General features: G+C 49.2%; 1 protein-coding gene across 2 annotated transcripts in view; it reads left to right on the top strand.

Annotated features, from left to right (window-relative positions):
- The window catches only part of EPRS1 (glutamyl-prolyl-tRNA synthetase 1), a 1,308,133-nt gene that overhangs the window by 1,201,999 nt on the left and 89,099 nt on the right, over positions 1 to 17,035 (top strand). For both annotated transcript variants that reach the window (XM_069608586.1, XM_069608585.1), the window contains one exon: positions 12,996 to 13,156. In XM_069608586.1, coding sequence (XP_069464687.1) covers positions 12,996 to 13,156 — 161 coding nt within the window. The remainder of the gene's footprint in view (positions 1 to 12,995; positions 13,157 to 17,035) is intronic.

Below are 17,035 nucleotides of genomic sequence, written 5' to 3'. Positions count from 1 at the left end.
CTACCGTCTCCCAGGGCATGTAAAGTCACCATTTGCTTTGCTAGTCCCAAATTATGAACAGAAACCAGTACAAACCATCTTATTGTGGACGTACTGGTCGGGGCAATTCGATTGCCCCGGGGTCTGTTATTCGAGGGGGCACATCTCCGTCCCCCCTGATCGAGTTTTGGCTGGTGGCAGTGGATACTACTTTTTATATTCGACTGCGAATATATCTTTATGGGATTTTCCCATTGTTCGAGGCTATCAACTTTAATTATTTAATTCTCAAAGCCTCGAACATACCGCCGGTTTATTTATTTAATATTAATTCGCCGGTTGGTATTTATTGCCAGAACTCGATTCTAAAATGGCGTTTGTGTTCTCTTCTGTGACTCCAACCCAAGTCGAGCCCTTTGTTCCACACTTTTGGCGGGCTTCTCCACAGACTGGGTACCACAGGGGGTGTCGGAGGGTGTTTAGGCACCCTGGACTGAGTTACCTTGGTAACTCAAGTCGCACTCTTGTGTGATTGGCCCAAGTAGTGAGCCGGCCGGCTCACCACTTAGCATGTTTGATTGACAGCTATGCTGAGTGAATGGGGGTGTGCTGCATAAAAACAGGGCTTTTGGGACTGGAACTTTAGAAGTCGCCACAGGACCTGAAAATCCGACGAGGGAGAAGCTGAGCCGACCTAATACAACCACACCACCGGTGGAGCCCTGCGGAACCGACTCAACACTTCCCGACGACAGAGAAGATCTCCCAGCTGGAGAGTCTTCTTCCCCTGACTGGTGGGCACAACCAGTTTACCTTTTTTTTCTCGCATCCCAGGACGTCTTGTGGTCGAATTGCCCGTGCCAAGCACCCCGGGAACCGGATAGCCACTTGCCACTGGACCGCGAATAAAAGGACTGCTCCTTTTAACTGAGAACTCTGTGGCTGGTTTCTTCCCTGGCAGTGCAACGGACTCCTGTCTTCCTCCCCGACGAGATCCTCGTCCCCCGGACAAAGCACCGACAACAACTGCCCCCGCTGGAGTATTCTCACCACTTTAAGGTACCGTGTCCGCCAGGCCTCCCTTTCTAAAGATTGCTACAAGGTAATAATCCCTTAACCTTCTGGACTGGGCTGGCTGCCTTGACCATCTAACTGGTCCCTTTCTTTTGGTCCAACTCTTTCTAAACTGATTTCGAGACTTTTGGGCACTTTGAACCGTGACACCTTGGACACATTTCGACCGGAGCCTCTTAAAGTGGATCCGGCCTTGTTAACTTTGACTTTATGGTTTTAACCTGCCTTCTTCTCCTACTGTGTTCTTCTGAAAGTGTTGGGACCGTTTTTCTAACCTTGCTCTGCCTTTCTCTCCCTTTTAAAACCGATTGATTAGAGTGCCATCTTCGTTAAGCGCTCACCGCTGTCTGAAAATAAGTGTTGCTTTACTTAAGACTTGTCTAATCGTTGAAGGGAGTGTATATCTTTTAGTGACCATATTTTTGAACTGCTTGATATTAGTGCCAGTGTGTTTTATTAGATGTGGTTTTAAATAAATATATATCTCTTCTACACCAAGCTCTGGTCAGTGTTTGCTTGTTCTACTGTGTTCTTTTGACCTATTGTGAATACTCTGTATACTGCCTAACTGTTCTTGAGGGAAGTCTGACTGCTCAGCCACAGCTACCACGTGAGTCTGTGTGGTACAGACTGCTACCAAGTGGGTTTGCTGCCAAACACCTGTAGTCTTAAATCTTTTGCAGTGGTCCCAGAGGGAACTGCACAGGTTTCTGCCTAACAGGGACTCTGCCACAGGGGAACTGGCCTGCGCAAAACACCATGAGGGGCGAGACACCCTGCTCCATCAGCGCCTGAAGCTTGCTGCAACAACGTTTCTTTGCCCTGGTGGTCCCCCCTACACCCAACCCATCCACTGCTATTAGCCCAGAGAGTCCAAATACCATCAAATGCGGTACTGCTTCACAGGAGCCCACCTGACTTCCCCCAGCTATCTCCACCCATTGTGCCTACGTCTGTCACGGAGCACCTGCTGATCCCAGTATCTCACAGCCCCCCCTGGGCCAGCCCCTCCACACAGCGCATCCGGTACTACTGCCCAGCCCTGCATTGGCCACTACCAACTGGTTGGGGCAAATACCTGTAAGACCAGGCGCTAATTGCCTACACGCCAAAGCCACCGGCCTGCTGCCAACCCACACTGCTGTACTCCGGTACCACATTCACCACTAAACCTGCCCAGCTGGGAGCTTCTCCCCATTATAGCAATGTCAAACAGAGCACGGGGAGCTAACAAGGTAGGCGCCATGGATAAATTCAGCAAGGCGGCGCCCAGGGCGGACCAAGCGTCGCCCTCCATAGTACACGAAGATGGCGATACCCTGCCGGACCCACCTCAGCCCGACCTAACCATAATGATGGAGTCCATGGCCAAAAACTTTGCAGCCTTTCATGAAAAACTAGACGATATAAACGCTAATGTAGCCTCCCTGAGAGCCAAACTGGACCAACATGGGGCAAAAATCATGGAGGCAGAGCAAAGGATAGGAGCCAACGAAGATAGTGTTCACACCTTACAGAGCACGGTTGCTGAGCTCGTCCGCAACATGAAACAGGTCAAAGCTAAGTGTGATGACCTCGAATCGAGGTTGCGAAGAAACAACATTCTCATAGTGGGGGTTCCCGAATCTGCTTTAAAGGGTTGCATGCAACTTGCAGTCGAACAACTTCTTGGAGACCTTCTTGATAACCCTGCGCTATCACCGTTCTTCATCGTGGAGAGGGCACATTGCTCACTGGCACCCCGACCTAAACCAGGAGACTTCCCCAGACCAATAATTGCGAAACTGCTCAGCTACAAGGACAGACCATATACCTCACTTGGCCAGAGAGAAGGGGGAACTTAGGCTGGACTCACAAACCATTAGGATCTTCCCTGACTTCTCTGTGGGGGTGCAAATGGAGCGTCGTCAGTTTGGAGGAGTTAAAAAGATGTTGAGAGAAAGAAAAATAGAGTACGCAATGCTCTTTCCGGCTCGCCTAAAATTCACCCACCGCAACAAGCTATACTTCTTTACGGTCCCGGACGAGGCAGTCAAATTCATTGAGGCACATATCCCGCTAGCGGATCCTACGGATGAACCAATGAATGACGACTGAAATCTTGCCTGCACGACTCTATTTGAGGCTGCGCCAGCTATGCCGCATCCACAGACCCCCCCTTAACCCCCCCTTTGGGGGCGAACTGCACCCCCCCCCCTCCTCTGCCCTGTTCGGGGCCTATAACAGCCTCATCCGCTATATTCAAGAGCATTATATGTAGCGTGGGGGAGGGGTACATCCCTAAAGTGCCTGGCGGGAATGGCACACACTGCGCCAGAACCTTGATGCCGTAGCCTATCTGTTAGACACCAGACTATCCAATAATTGCGCATTTCCTATGATCTAATAACATACTTGCCTTTTTTGTAACCCTACGTTTCATCAGCCGTTCAAAATATCAATGATGAACCAGCATAACATGCGTTAACAATGTGGGTCGGACGGCAGCCCCCACTGCAGCTGCAATGCCTTCTAAGGCGAAGTGTTTAGGGTTAAGCCCCTGTTGGGCTATTAGTCTAGCGTTGCCAAGTTGGGAATGGCACGCAGTTGGTTGCTTAGAGGGTGGGTATTATTACACTGCTAGTTTTTTTCCAGGGGGTGTTGAAGTTGGGGAATGTTATATAGAAATCGGCAGGAAAAGAATGACAGGCTTCGAAGCGAGATGTATCCACGCCACAGCGGCACATGTGTTGAACAGTCACAGATCCTTCAGTTGGGATGTCCCATAAAAATGTCAGCATGGCTATTAAAATGATGACATGGAATATTCGGGGGTAGACGAATTTCACGAAGTCCCGTAGGATCACAGCATATGCACAAAGACACGGGAACAAGATGCTCCTGTTGCAAGAGACACACGCTCAGAAACTCCTGTCATCCAACATTGCACAGTCCTGGGGTCCCAACAGATTTTATACCCAATTCTCCACTCAATCCAGAGGAGTCCTGACTCTCATCCAAAAATCGGTAAAATTCACACTCCACACAGCCCACATCGACACAGAGGGCAGATATGTAATCCTCCACTGCACCCTGGCTAACGAGGAATGCTTACTCGTGAATTTATACGGCCCTAACACCGATTCCCCCGAATTTATTGATGCTGTGACCGCCATCCTCATGCGATATGTGGAAGTTCCCACTATATGGGTGGGGGGATATGAATCTCATACTTGGCAATGTCCTAGATAGAACAACCACGACCCACAGGGTCGCGTCCCGAGCCGCCAAACGCCGCCTCACACATATGAACTCCTTGAATCTACACGATGTGTGGAGAACGCTTCATCCCCAAGACAGAGATTACACCTTCTACTCCACAGCACATGACAGCTCTTCAAGAATAGACATGCTGTTACTGTCGGGGAGCCGAGTGGACAGGTTGTTAGACGTTAAGATACTCGCACGCACGCTCTCTGATGATTCCACCATGCTGCTACAGATCCAACTGGGTAATACCCTGGCTGCTCGCCCCACCTGGCGCTTTAAGGCCGAGGCTCTGTCTGACATCGTTTTTAAAGCTGATATACTATCGGACATAAACACCTTTTTCGAGAATAACAACACGCAGGACACACCCGAGGGGACACGATGGGAGGCATTTAAAGTGTACATCAGGGGGATGTGCATCTCGAGGGAGGCCAGGGTTCTCAAAGCCACAAGACAGGCCCTACACTGCTCCGAAACAAAGCTCAAAATTCTAGAACAGCAGCATGCTTCCACGCCAGCCCCGGCAATCCTAGCAAAAATCAGAACAGAACTGGAAGCGTTTGAATCCCACGCCCTGAGCAAGGCGCGATCCCTCGCTCGCCCAGTGGCTGCTCGACGGTGTGGTGAGGGGGGACAGACCCAGTAGAACCCTAGCCAAATTAGTACAAGTGGAGAGAGGCAGGTCCAGAATAGATAGTATCCTAGATGAACAGGGCCAACGACACTGGTCTGATCAAGCCATAATTGACCGTTTCGCTGGCTTCTATGCCAGTCTCTATGGCCCCATCCAGAACACAATGCTCACAACCTAGACGACCTGCTAGGATGCATCCCTATGACCCTCATCTCCCAGAACACCAAGGAACAACTCGCTTCTCCGTTCACCCTGGAGGAGATAGTCCAGGTAATCTCTGACCTTCCGAAAAATAAAGCTCTGGGTCCTGATGGGCTCACGGCGGAGTTCTATTGGGAACACGTTTCCATTCTAGCTCCCATATTGCACAGGGTCTGGACCGAATCTCTCCGGTTAGCCTCTCCACCCCCCCCTCTCCCCCCCTCCTTAAGGGAAGCCCTGATCACTGTCCTCCCCAAGCCAGGGAAACCCACAGACGAATATGGTTCCTATAGGCCCTTATCGCTTATAAACACGGACATGAAAATCTTGACTAAAATAATTGCGAACAGATTCCTTCCATTTATGCCCCACCTGATCCACGCAGATCAAAGTGGATTTGTTCCAGGCCGTTCTACTACACTCAATATCTGCCGATTATTCAATGTAATGTCCAGAATTGACCCGAAGGCGGATGCAGTGGCGGTTTTCATGGAAATACCTATGGGCCGTGCTGGAAAAAATGGGAATGGGTCCAAACATGATTTCTTACATAAAACTGCTATACACTGATCCAATGGCCAGGGTGCTTGTCAACTCCATTGTCTCCTCTCCCTTTGCGCTACACAGGGGTACCCGCCAGGGATACCCGTTCTCCCCCATCCTTTTTGCGCTCACCATCGAACCCATGGCAGACCACGTTAGGGACCAACACACCCGCAAAGGTATTCGTCTTCAGGATACGCCTGAAATCATCTCATTGTATGCTGATGACGTACTCCTATATGTCAGAAACCCCTCCACACATCTGGACCCGATCATCCGAGACATTACAAAAATAGAGACGTACTCTGGCTTTACCATCAACTACTCTAAATCCGAAATATTCCCCCTCACTGCGGCGACCCAGCAACCAAGCTGTGAATTCCCCCTACGTTGGTCCCCAGGGGACATCAAATACCTGGGGGTACAAGTGTCACTAACCAAATCCTCCTACTGGCGGATAATTACGAGACAGCAGCACAGCACATTGAATCCAAGTTGCTCAAATGGCGCAGTCTCCCTCTGTCCCTGGCGGGCAGACTGTCACTAATAAAAATGATTGCGGTCCCTAAGCTTCTCTATATCTTTGCAAAAGTTCCAGTGTGGCCCGGGAAGCAATATTTTAAGAGGCTCCACGCGGCGTGTGTCCAATTCCTTTGGCATTCCGGTGCAGTCTGCAAAAAGTGGCTACATATGACCCCTCCCTACGAAAAAGGGGGTTTCACACCCCCAGACCTAACCCTGTACTGGTTTGCGGCACAGGCCCAACACATCAAGCACTGGTACGCACACTTGAACCCTCCTCCTCATGTCAAATTGGAGAAACTGGCAGGGAATGGGACCAAAATCATGATCCTGTTGCTACACCGCACGTTCCAGACGGATGCCCCAGCAGACCCCATGGCCACCACGATTAGGGCATGGAACAGGATTTTGAGCCCAACACAAGGGCACTACCCATACTATAAATGGCTACCCATTCGACAATTCCCAGGACTCTCCCCTACGCATGACCATCATTTCATTCAACACTGGAAGGCCCTGGGGTATCGAGCACTGACTGACCTATACCCTGACGGTAAATTAATCACCCCCAAACATGGCGGCCCAAGCACTCTAACTCCGCGGTTGAGCTACTACAATACTTCAGACTTAGAGCGGCGGTCCGTGCACTAAGGCCATCCTACAAAGACGAGCCCCCAGACTCACCTGAACTCCAGTACATAGCAAACTCCACAGGTGGCAGGGGTATAGTATCCTCTTTATACAAAATGCAGCTGGTAAAACGTGAGGATACATCCCTCAAACCACGGGAAGCTTGGGCCAGAGACCTGGAAATGGAAATCACTGATGGTATGTGGAACAAAATGTGTGCGCATACGCGCGAAGTCTCCCTTAGTGCCAGATTCCGCTGCATACAATATAAACTGTGATGAGGGTTGTTTTGCTCCCAAGAATTGCGCACACAACCAAAAAATTAAAGTGCTCAGTTGGGCGTAGTTTAATGCATTTCAAACAGCCGACGCGTGTTTCGAGCAAGAGCTCTTCTTCGAAGGCTGCAAAATTATGAACATATTTTGTACATTTTTGACAATCAGGATGAGCAACAATTGGACATGAGACAGAACCAAAGACCATACAGTAAGCATTAGTGTGTGTCGGGAGTGCTTGAAATAGGTAGAGCAGTCTAGGCAGCGTCATCATCTGCGCCGCCGCCGCCATTCTACCCATCCAGGAGATCTTACGCGCCTTCCACTTTAGGAGGTCCGTTTTAATGTTTGTCATCATGGACGGGTTTTTGGCGACGTACCAACCCGCCATGTTTGGAGTAATTCGAATTCCCAAGTATTTGATCTCCCCATATCTCCATATAAACCAGCCACTTCCCTGCCCTTAACCGTGATTTAATTATGTAGATCTTGAGGCCCGAGGCCACCCCGAAGTCCAGTAGGATTTCCCTACTTGCCCTCAAAGATTCCCCTTGACATGCCAGAGCATATCATCTGCAAAGGTTGCTACCTTATGCTGTATTCCTCCAAATGCTATCCTATGCACCTAATCCGATTCCCTTATTCGTTCCAGCAATGGTTCTAAGTATATGGCGAATAACAAGGGTGAGAGGCGACATTCCTGTTTGGTCCCCCTGCTCAGTTGAAAACCACTGGTCATTGAACCGTTAATCGGAAGGCGTGCCATTGGGGAGACGTAATTTGCCTGAACCATTCGCAGGAAACTCCCTCCCAAACCGAACCTTACCATCAAACAGAATAGAAAAGGCCACTCCACTCGATCAAAGGCCTTCTCGGCACCTAGGGACAGTAGGACTGCGGGTCCGAGGACTTATTCACCTTTTCTACCAGATGCGCTACATGTCTTATATTGTCAAACGTCTGTCGCCCCTGTACAAAGCCAGACTGATCCGGATGGATTAGAGTGGATAGCACCCCTGAGGCACCCCCCCATCTATTGCCCAGAATTGTTTATTTTTGCGTCCACATTTATTAGCGCTATTGGTCTTCATTGGGCTTGGGGAGGAGAATGATTTTCACCTCAGCAATTGACGCCGAAATTCTGCGCGACTCCCGGAAGCGGTTAAATAAGCTAGTCAGTTGATGGACCAATAAACCCGCAAATGTCTTATAATAATTAGCTGTAAAGCCATCCGGGCCGGTCACCTTTTTGGGGCCTGGGGGGCTCTTATGACCCTGCTGACCTAGTCTTCTGTGATCTCTTGTCCTAGCTGCTTGCTTTACTCCGCTCCTACTTTGGGGAGGCCGATCCTTTCCAAGATGTTCCCCTGCGCTCTATCTGGCGGGTTCTGAAACCTGTATAGGTCCTTGTATTTGACAAAGCACTCCTGAATCTTCTCTGTGCGGGTATGGCGTGACCCTTGATAGTCTATTATACTGGTGATATTATTTTTACTGGATGCCCCCTGAGAAGTCTTGCTAGTAAACTGTTGGCTTTGTTCGCTTTAGCATAAAAACGCTGATGAACAAATAATAAGAATCTTACTGCCTTCTTGGTCCTTAAGACATTGAGGTTGCCCACTGCTTGACGGTATTCCCTTGATGTTTTCCTAGATGGGGCATTCGTGGCCTGTGTCCTACTAACTTCAACTACAGCCTCTCGCTGGGTTTCGAGGGCTCTCAATTGTCTATCCCTTTTGTGATTTCAGCGCGTCCCATTGAACACTCTCTCTGAGGCTTTATTGAGGGTAAGAAAACTCCCTCATCCTCTCCTCCACTTCTCCCCTAATGACCGGGTCCCGCAGAAGCTCTCACAGTATCCTCCAACCCCACACCCCTGGTCTCTGCCCGGGCAGCTGTAGGCCCATTGTGACCACTGCGTGGTCCGCGATACCTAATGGGCCCACCTCAATGCCCGATACTGCACCCAATAGAGGGGACTGACACCCAAATGTAGTCCATACAGGATTGTGTCCTGTATGCATTGGTGAAAAAGGTAAAGCCTTCCCTACTCCCCCCTGCACCCGCCCTCCATACATCCCGTAGTCTAAACCTGTCCCTCAGCGAGGACGATGCCACTGACCCCCGACAGGCAATTGCACCCCAACCCTCCTTTACTCCTGTCCAGTTCCCTGGATCATGCTTAGTTGAGGTCGCCCATCAGTATCATGTTGCCTTGAGCAAACCCTTCTAGAGCGCCAACGATTCCCTCAAAACCCCTCTTGCCCCACATTTAGGGCATATACAGACGCTAGTGTGTATGTTGCCTCCACGTACTATCCCTACCACGATTATATATCTGCCTCTTTTGTCTGCCCGGGAGGCTTTGATCCTGAAGTCTAGCCCATCCCTAATAGCCAGTGCCACTCTGCATTTCTTTGTCTGGGTTGATGCGTGGCAAATACTAAAGTAGCCCTTCAATTGTAGTCGTGCCTGATCTTTCTTCTGGAGGTGGGTCTCCTGTATCGCCAACACATCAGGCATGTTTCCTAGTAAACAGTCCCAGCTTTTCCCTTTTGAGAGGGGAGTTGAGAACCCTCACATTAGGTGTGGACCACTTGAATGGTTATCCTCCAAGGGAGCCCTCCCCCCCATGACTCCCAGTGCTGCCCCTCTCTCCGCCTTGGCTTAATTCCCGTTGCCCCATTTTCAATCCCTCATTTGGCCCAGTTTCCCACCCCATTCCCCTACTCTTTCCCACCCCCACCTCCTCGCTCCACCCCCAACCCAACTTCTGGATGTCACCCCGCTCCCTTCTGCCCCTAAACTCTCTCCCTCCCCCCTGGGTGCTACCCCCTAACTGATACCAGGATGGAACTTCCTGTTACGGCCCAAACCAGGCCTCTGTTGTCCACCACTTTTAAATTTGGTCAAGTTATCATTCCTCCTCCATTGTTGTTACCTGTCAATCTTCCTATTACCCTCAGGTCCCATGCAGCCCCCCGGCTTGGGCTGTGGGCCCGTAGGGCGACTGCTGGCTAGCGTTGTTCTCCCACTGTCGTCCATTCCCACATGCAAGGTCTCAGCCGATTCTCTGTTTGCGGGAGGTGGTCTTCCTGGAGTCCTTATGTCGTATCCAGCTGTAGAAGGGTTCTGTTTTTGGACCCTATTCCATTCAATTACCAGGCCAAAGGGGAAAGTCCATTTGTAGCGTATTCCTTTACTGGTCAACTCCCTTACCACCGTGTCTATCTGCTGCCTCTTGAGCATTGTGCTTCCAAGAGAAAGTCCTGAGAGGGCTATTGTGATGCCTTTATGTATAATTGGTTCCTGCGCCCTGGACGCTCGCAGGACCGCTTCCTTCTGCGTGTATCTTGAGAATACCACCAGCGCATCCCTTGGCCTGTGCGTATCTTGAGAATGCCACTAGCACTTCCCTCGGCCTGCCATTGGGTCCTCTAGCTATCCTGCCGGTACGGTGGATTCTATACATTTTGATATTTTCCAGGCGTGTTTCTCCCAGGAGGTCAGTGTAGATCCTCTGAATGTCTTTTGGTCCCTGTCTGTAATGGCTTCGGGTAGGTTTTTGACCTTAATGTTAATTCTCCTTGAGCAATTCTCCATATCCGCCATCTGCAGTCCCAGGTTTTGTGTGGCTACCTGCAGCTGCTATATTGCTTCCCCCTGTGCTGTTGTCTTTGTCCACCTTTTGAAGCCCCATTTTGCAAAAGATCCATCCTTTCCCCTAGCTGACCAACCTCCTGTTTTATTTCTGTTAGGGCCATGTTAAGATCTGATCGCATTAACTGAAATTGTTCCTAGAATGCTTTCGTTAATGCCGTCTGAAGGGACATCATGTCGTTATAGAGATCCTGCTTTGAAATGGGTCCCAAAGGTTCTTTCCCATCGGGCTCCCTTTGGTCTGACATTTCTTGGGGCCCTCTGCCAGGCCCCACATGTTGGGGATAGTGCCTGGCGTGTCTACCGCTGCCGCCACCTGTTTTGAGGACTTAGCTTTAGATGATGTGGACATCAGTCTCGTGCCCACGACTGTCCTTCCTTCCTTCCGGTACCCTCGCCGGCGATCACTACTCTGGTGCCGGGCCTCCTTATCCCCCCCGTTCCTGTTCTTGATATGAGCAGGCGGCTCTCTGAGCCGCCCCACGCTATCTGCTTTGTGTCCTCCTGTCGGGTTCTCACACTGTGGATGTCCTTAAGTGAGTAAGTGCTGCCCGTGCCTCAGGGTGGCTTTTTCTCCCTGGGTGGCTTGGTGGGCCTGCCCAGTTGCTGTCTTGTAGTTTCTCCCCTTCGGGTCTCTCACCTTCTTATCTGTGCTGTGCTCTGCGAGGGCTGCCCTCTATTTGTCTCCTGCGCAACCAGCCTCCCTGTGGTACTGCGGCCCGGGGCATCTCCTCGTCTTCGTGGTCTTACCCACTCTCTCCTTCTTTGTTGGTGTTCCTCAACCAGTGGGGATGCCTATCTTCCCGCTGCCATGGTATGAGGGGGGAGAGTGAGGAACAGGCCTGGCCGGGTCTTCTCCGGTCCCTCTCTCCCAGCCGGGAGCCTCTTCTCTTCTTGCGTCACCTTCCTCCGCTTGGGATCCGCTGTGGTGTTTTTGATGCCTCGGTTAAGCCACTGCCGACCCTCACAGGGCCCCAGGCAGCAAGGCGACCAGGAGTCCTCGCTCCCACCGCCCCTGCAACAGTGAACTTTGGCTGCGGCCTCCTCAGCAATGTGCTGCTTTGCACCCTAGCTCTGGTGCGGCCTTGTTGCTTGCTTCACACGGCCCTGAGCCCGACAGTAGGTTTTGTTGTCTCTTGGGTGGTGGAAAAGCCGTTAAACCTTGCTGGGCGGCTGTTGACACGTCACCTAGTGTCAGCGGCCATCTTGGAATCCTCTTTTGCTTTTTTTGACTACATTTTGCTTGCAGTCTTTTTCACTGGATAAGCATTTTCATCACGAGGTCTTCACATATTACTTTTCAGTTGGCAACATTTTCACTGGTTACCCACCAGCTGAAATGAATTTCCTTGAATTAAAGGATAAGGATGTGACCTTGTATAGATCTGGTTACTCTGTGCCAAAGAAAACTGACCTAAGGCAAGGATCAGGCCAGTATGTGATTGTTGTCTGGATTCAAGGTTCAATCCACAGCCTGTGGGTTTTCCTCTGGAAGATACCCAGGTAAGTAAAGTGCAAAGAATGAATCTAGCTAAGGTTTTTCCCACTACTTGAGGCTAGAACCTTCAAGTGACCTACAACTACTAGAAATGTACTGGTCTCAGACAGTCCAGGTGTTGCGAGTAGGATCCAACTTCAAGCCCTGGATGCAGCACCAGCATGAGAAAATCCAGTATTCAGTAGTATTGGAACATAATCAAGCTAACTGTTCATACAGAAAATGTAAGAGACTACTCGGTGTGTACTTGCCCTCCAGTTGTCCAGTACTGTAATTGACTTGTCTTGCTGCTGGAAAGAAAAGGGCTAATTGGTGAAGCAAACATTGGCACGGGCCAGCATGTGCATTGATGAGCTAACTCCAGCTTTGAAATTTAGTTTTTGCTATGCAAAATGTTGTGTTCCCTTTCTCACAAGGATGGATGTCTCATGAGTACACAGTAGAAGACACAGAGCATAGTAATATGTTCCTCGCCTGATATGAGTTGTTCACTATCGATGTTACAAAAGTAGGTATGTCTAATTCTTAAATGATCTGAGAATGAGTTATAATATGAATTACTATAGATTGAATAGCAAAAAAAATGGAAGTGTCACTTTCTTGCTTGGAAAGCGGTTTTGTTTCTTAGTATTGCACCAAGCGTCAGTCAATTAAGGTTTCAAAATCTTTGAAGAAGGAAGTAGGTTTTATTTTGTAATCGTAACTTTTGATTGCGGTCTACTGCTTGTAGGGTGTTCCTATCAGGCTTGAAGTGGGTCCCAGAGATATGAAAAACTCCCAGTTTGTGGCTGTGAAACGTGACACTGGAGAAAAGCTGACCATCGCTGAGAAGGAGGCAGAGACTAAACTGAAAGATCTCCTGGAGGTTATTCACTATAACCTTTACAATAGGTGAGTTAAGGACAACATGTCTTCTCTCTGAGTCTAGTAAAAAATTTGCCTTGTTTTATGATTGAAAATTCTCCACTGTTTGATAAATGTTTGATGCTAAATGAAATGATGTTAAATGGTAGATCCTAGAAGAAATATACAAAATTTTCGTGGTTTTGTGTTAGAACTTATTTGTACCAAGATTGAAAGCTCCAATCTATACTTCTAGCATGGGGCCATGAGTATTTTTTAATTTCCACTGACCTGGTTTACCTGGCTCGTTCTTAATAGACCCTAATTTGATGCTTCAAGAATTAGTACTGTTGATTGTGCCCCAGAATGACTTTACTTTATAATGGACTCCGTCCTCCCACGGATTCCTCATCTTTGATATCCATCTCCCAGGGCAGCGGTTCTTCAAAAAATGTTTCCTCTGCCAGGAAGCGCAATGTTGCTCTGCGTCGGCTCCACTCAAAATCTCTACGCTCCGTCTATGTCAGAGGCCAGTCAGTATAATATAGAGACGCTGCTGCTGCGCCCCATGAATTTAGTTCCCTTTTGCCGCCATTCGGCTCGCTATTAGGAAAATCACGCCTTCGAACATTTTTGATTATCTCTTACTTTTTGCTTCTCTTTTACTTGATTCAACTTCAGGCTGAATCCAATTAAGTCCGTGGGGGTTCAAGCCCTGCGCCAGTTGCAGGCACCAAATGTCTGTTTCAGACCTGCACCGGATCTGCCTTTACTGTATTGGTTAAGGCCACAACACGCAGGTCTGTGCGCCATACCAATTGGTCCACCCAATGACGCTTTGAGACCCTTTCAAGGTTGCCAGCTGCAGACCGTCGCACAGAGGAATGTTTCCCTGTCCGAAAGGACATGAAAAGAAAACTAGCAAGAAGTCACAATCCCCAGGTGGTTCTTTGAGGCACCACTCTTCTTCATTGTCAAAGAGCCACCACTCCAGGAAAAACAAAGAGGAGGAGGCCCAACCTTTTCCAACCCTATCCTCTATTCCGGAGGAATGGGTGGCCTTCCAGCAGAAGATACTTGACATCTTTGCCAAGGCAGCAGCTTCAGCCCAGACGCCAGCTGCCTGTGCCTCCATGCCAGTGACCCCAATGCTGATAGCTGCACCCAAGCTATCGGATCCCACCTTGCTGGGACAAGCTGGCAGTAAGTAAATGCAACAAGATCCTGTCCAAGGGTCACATCGTTTTGTCTTTGGATGTTGGTTCTCTGACCTCTGCTCTCTATTCCCCCTCTTACGGTGCAGATGATGCCAGCGTCTCAAGGGAATTTGACCCACTCCCCAGAAGAGCATACATGTCCCAGTTAGAGGACATTTATGATGAGGAAGGGGACCCCATCAGATTCGGACTGGAGCTCCTCTATCCAAGGGAGGTCCACGACCTCCTCGAGGAGTTTTATGGTGAACAGAGGGACCTCTGAGGTGATTTGGGCACCCCACCTGAGGTAGACATGCTCCCAACTGCTACTCCTGGCAAGCGACAGGCCACTTTACCTTTAGACAACAAAATTAGTTTAAAAAAAAGTAACATTTTATTAATAAACATCAATTAAAATTCAAGGCGAAAGCATTTAATAGCTCGGCATACATTGCATAGTCTGCAAATTTTACTGAAAATTCCAGACAAAAAAGAATGCACAGGGAAAATAATTGAGGTAGACAATGTCTTCAGCTATGTTTTCAGGCTAGACAATACAGTGGGTCAGGCCTTTTGGTTAACTGAAAATTTCAATTGTTAACCAAAAATGTGCTTAAATATCAGTTAGCCATTCACTAACACACCAATCCATTCCCATTCAACCCAACATTTTTCATTCCTCACGCACGTCTCATACAATAAAATCAGGGGAAATTCTTCAGGGGTGCTAATTTGCCTATAAACAATTAGCAATGTATCCTCTAAGAAAAATACCACAATGATCTTTAGTTGGGACCCAAAAAGATGGGTCGAAGGTTTGGTCATCCAATGTACAATAAACTTGTTCCCACTGCAACAACCCCCATCACTCGGTCGACTAGAGAGACAAAGTGTTCCCACCCGGAAAAAGACAGGACAAGGGTAAATATAAAGCCTCATGTCCTGGGAGGCCAACAATTTAGCCATTTCTAGGGAGATCGTTTGTATCCACCTTTAAAAGAGTCTTTAGTACACTATGACCATGAAGATTAACACTGTGCTGAGTCTGAACAAGACAGAAAATCTGTGTCACATCATACCAGAACAGGTTGACACTTTAGCTGTGCTAAATTGTGTTTCTAACCATCAACAGTGCAATAATTAGGCCGGTTGAATATGGAAACCATACTTCTGATACTTGTTAATCTGCTTAGAATCGCATGCTGTGCATATAGTCCCACATCAAGGGGTAACCGCAGAGTATTGCATCTTGTCTTTCGGGGACCAAAAGGGGACGTTGGCATAGGCGGGTCTGTAACAATATCCCTATCGTGACGTGTAGTGTACCCAAAATCCCTCACGCGCCGAGGTCCCTCAGATTGTTTTTTTCCACCCAGATAACTGGTCACCCTATAGCGGAGCTCTTACAGAAGAGACCTTATTTATCTTATACCGACTTGTCGGTTATTCCCCGTTAAGTCACTTTGGTCACAAAAACATCTTCGACGAAGACTGCAGGGGATTCGTCTATAGCGGTGGATTTCTGCGCCTAAGATCCGGCAGCCGGACTTTCCACGTGGTCGGGCCCTCTGGCCGACCTTTACAGTAGGGAGAGTGGGGTCGGAGTGGCCATATTTTCGGTATGTCTTTCCTCCTTTCCCCTCTTTACACTTTTGGTCTGGCCATCTTCCTCTTTGGCTATGGAAAGGACTCCTTTTAGATTCTGCCCTAAATGTAGGGTCAGATATCCTTGGAAGGACGAACACAGGATGTGCAACACCTGTCTCCCCTTAGATCATGACGAAAAGTGGTGTGCGGCCTGCAAACTCCTTCGGCCTAAGACCCTTAAGGAGCGCTGTGTAAATCGGTGGGCCGCGTACGGTATGTTGCGGGTGGAACCGCCTTCCCCGACCGCTACACCCGCTGAGAGTGATGGGGGCACCTCAGATGACCAAACAGACATTGCGGATGTGATAGACCTCGAGGCAGTCACTTCTAGGTCTGCCATGCCCGTCCCAGACCCTTTAAGACCTGATTCTGGTCTCGCATCAGGGACAACACCCGGCAGCAGGGGCATACAAACGCATCTCACTAAGCATACAACCCCTACACCGGTTTCGACGTCCTCATTGAAAAGGGTGAGGGCGCCAACAGGGCCGTCTAAAATTTTGACGGTTTCCATGGATCGCGCAGATCCAAAGCCTTCCCCGCATCCGCAGCAGCGTCTTGCTACTGGGCAATCAAAAACAAGTAAGGGCGCTACTCCAAAAACTTAACACGTCAAAGTGCAGAAATCCGATGCTGTGACGGTCCCAAAGGCCGTGGTAGGCCCGAAAGCTACGACTAGGCCTCTAGTCGAAAAAACCAACCGCTAGGCCCTATAACGCCGCGGAAGGTAATACACCTACCGATAGACCATCGGGGCAATTATCTCATGCCGATTTGGCGATTATCGAAGACCGCATCGAGAGGATTACGGCGGCGGTGGGACTTATCCCGTTTCTGCCTAAAATTATGGGGCAAGCCGTGGAAAAATCTTGGGATGCGGTTTGGGGCCCCGATTCTCACAATACTTATGAAGATAGCCAAGAGCCTCTTTCCAACACCCTAAGAGACTCTTTTTGGCACCGTAGGGCAGAAGACGACGTTTTTCCACTCGTAGGCCCGCCTGAGTCCTCCAAGTGGACTAGAGAGAAATTCGAAGGGTGTATTGATCGGCCGGAGAGAATTATCAGTTTTTCTGATCATCCAT

Source organism: Ambystoma mexicanum, chromosome 4q (genome assembly GCF_040938575.1).
Source record: "Ambystoma mexicanum isolate Mex_15411 chromosome 4q, UKY_AmexF1_1, whole genome shotgun sequence".
NCBI lineage: Eukaryota > Metazoa > Chordata > Amphibia > Caudata > Ambystomatidae > Ambystoma > Ambystoma mexicanum.
The sequence above is the reverse complement of the archived record's forward strand: the minus strand, read 5'-3'. Positions and strand labels throughout refer to the sequence as shown.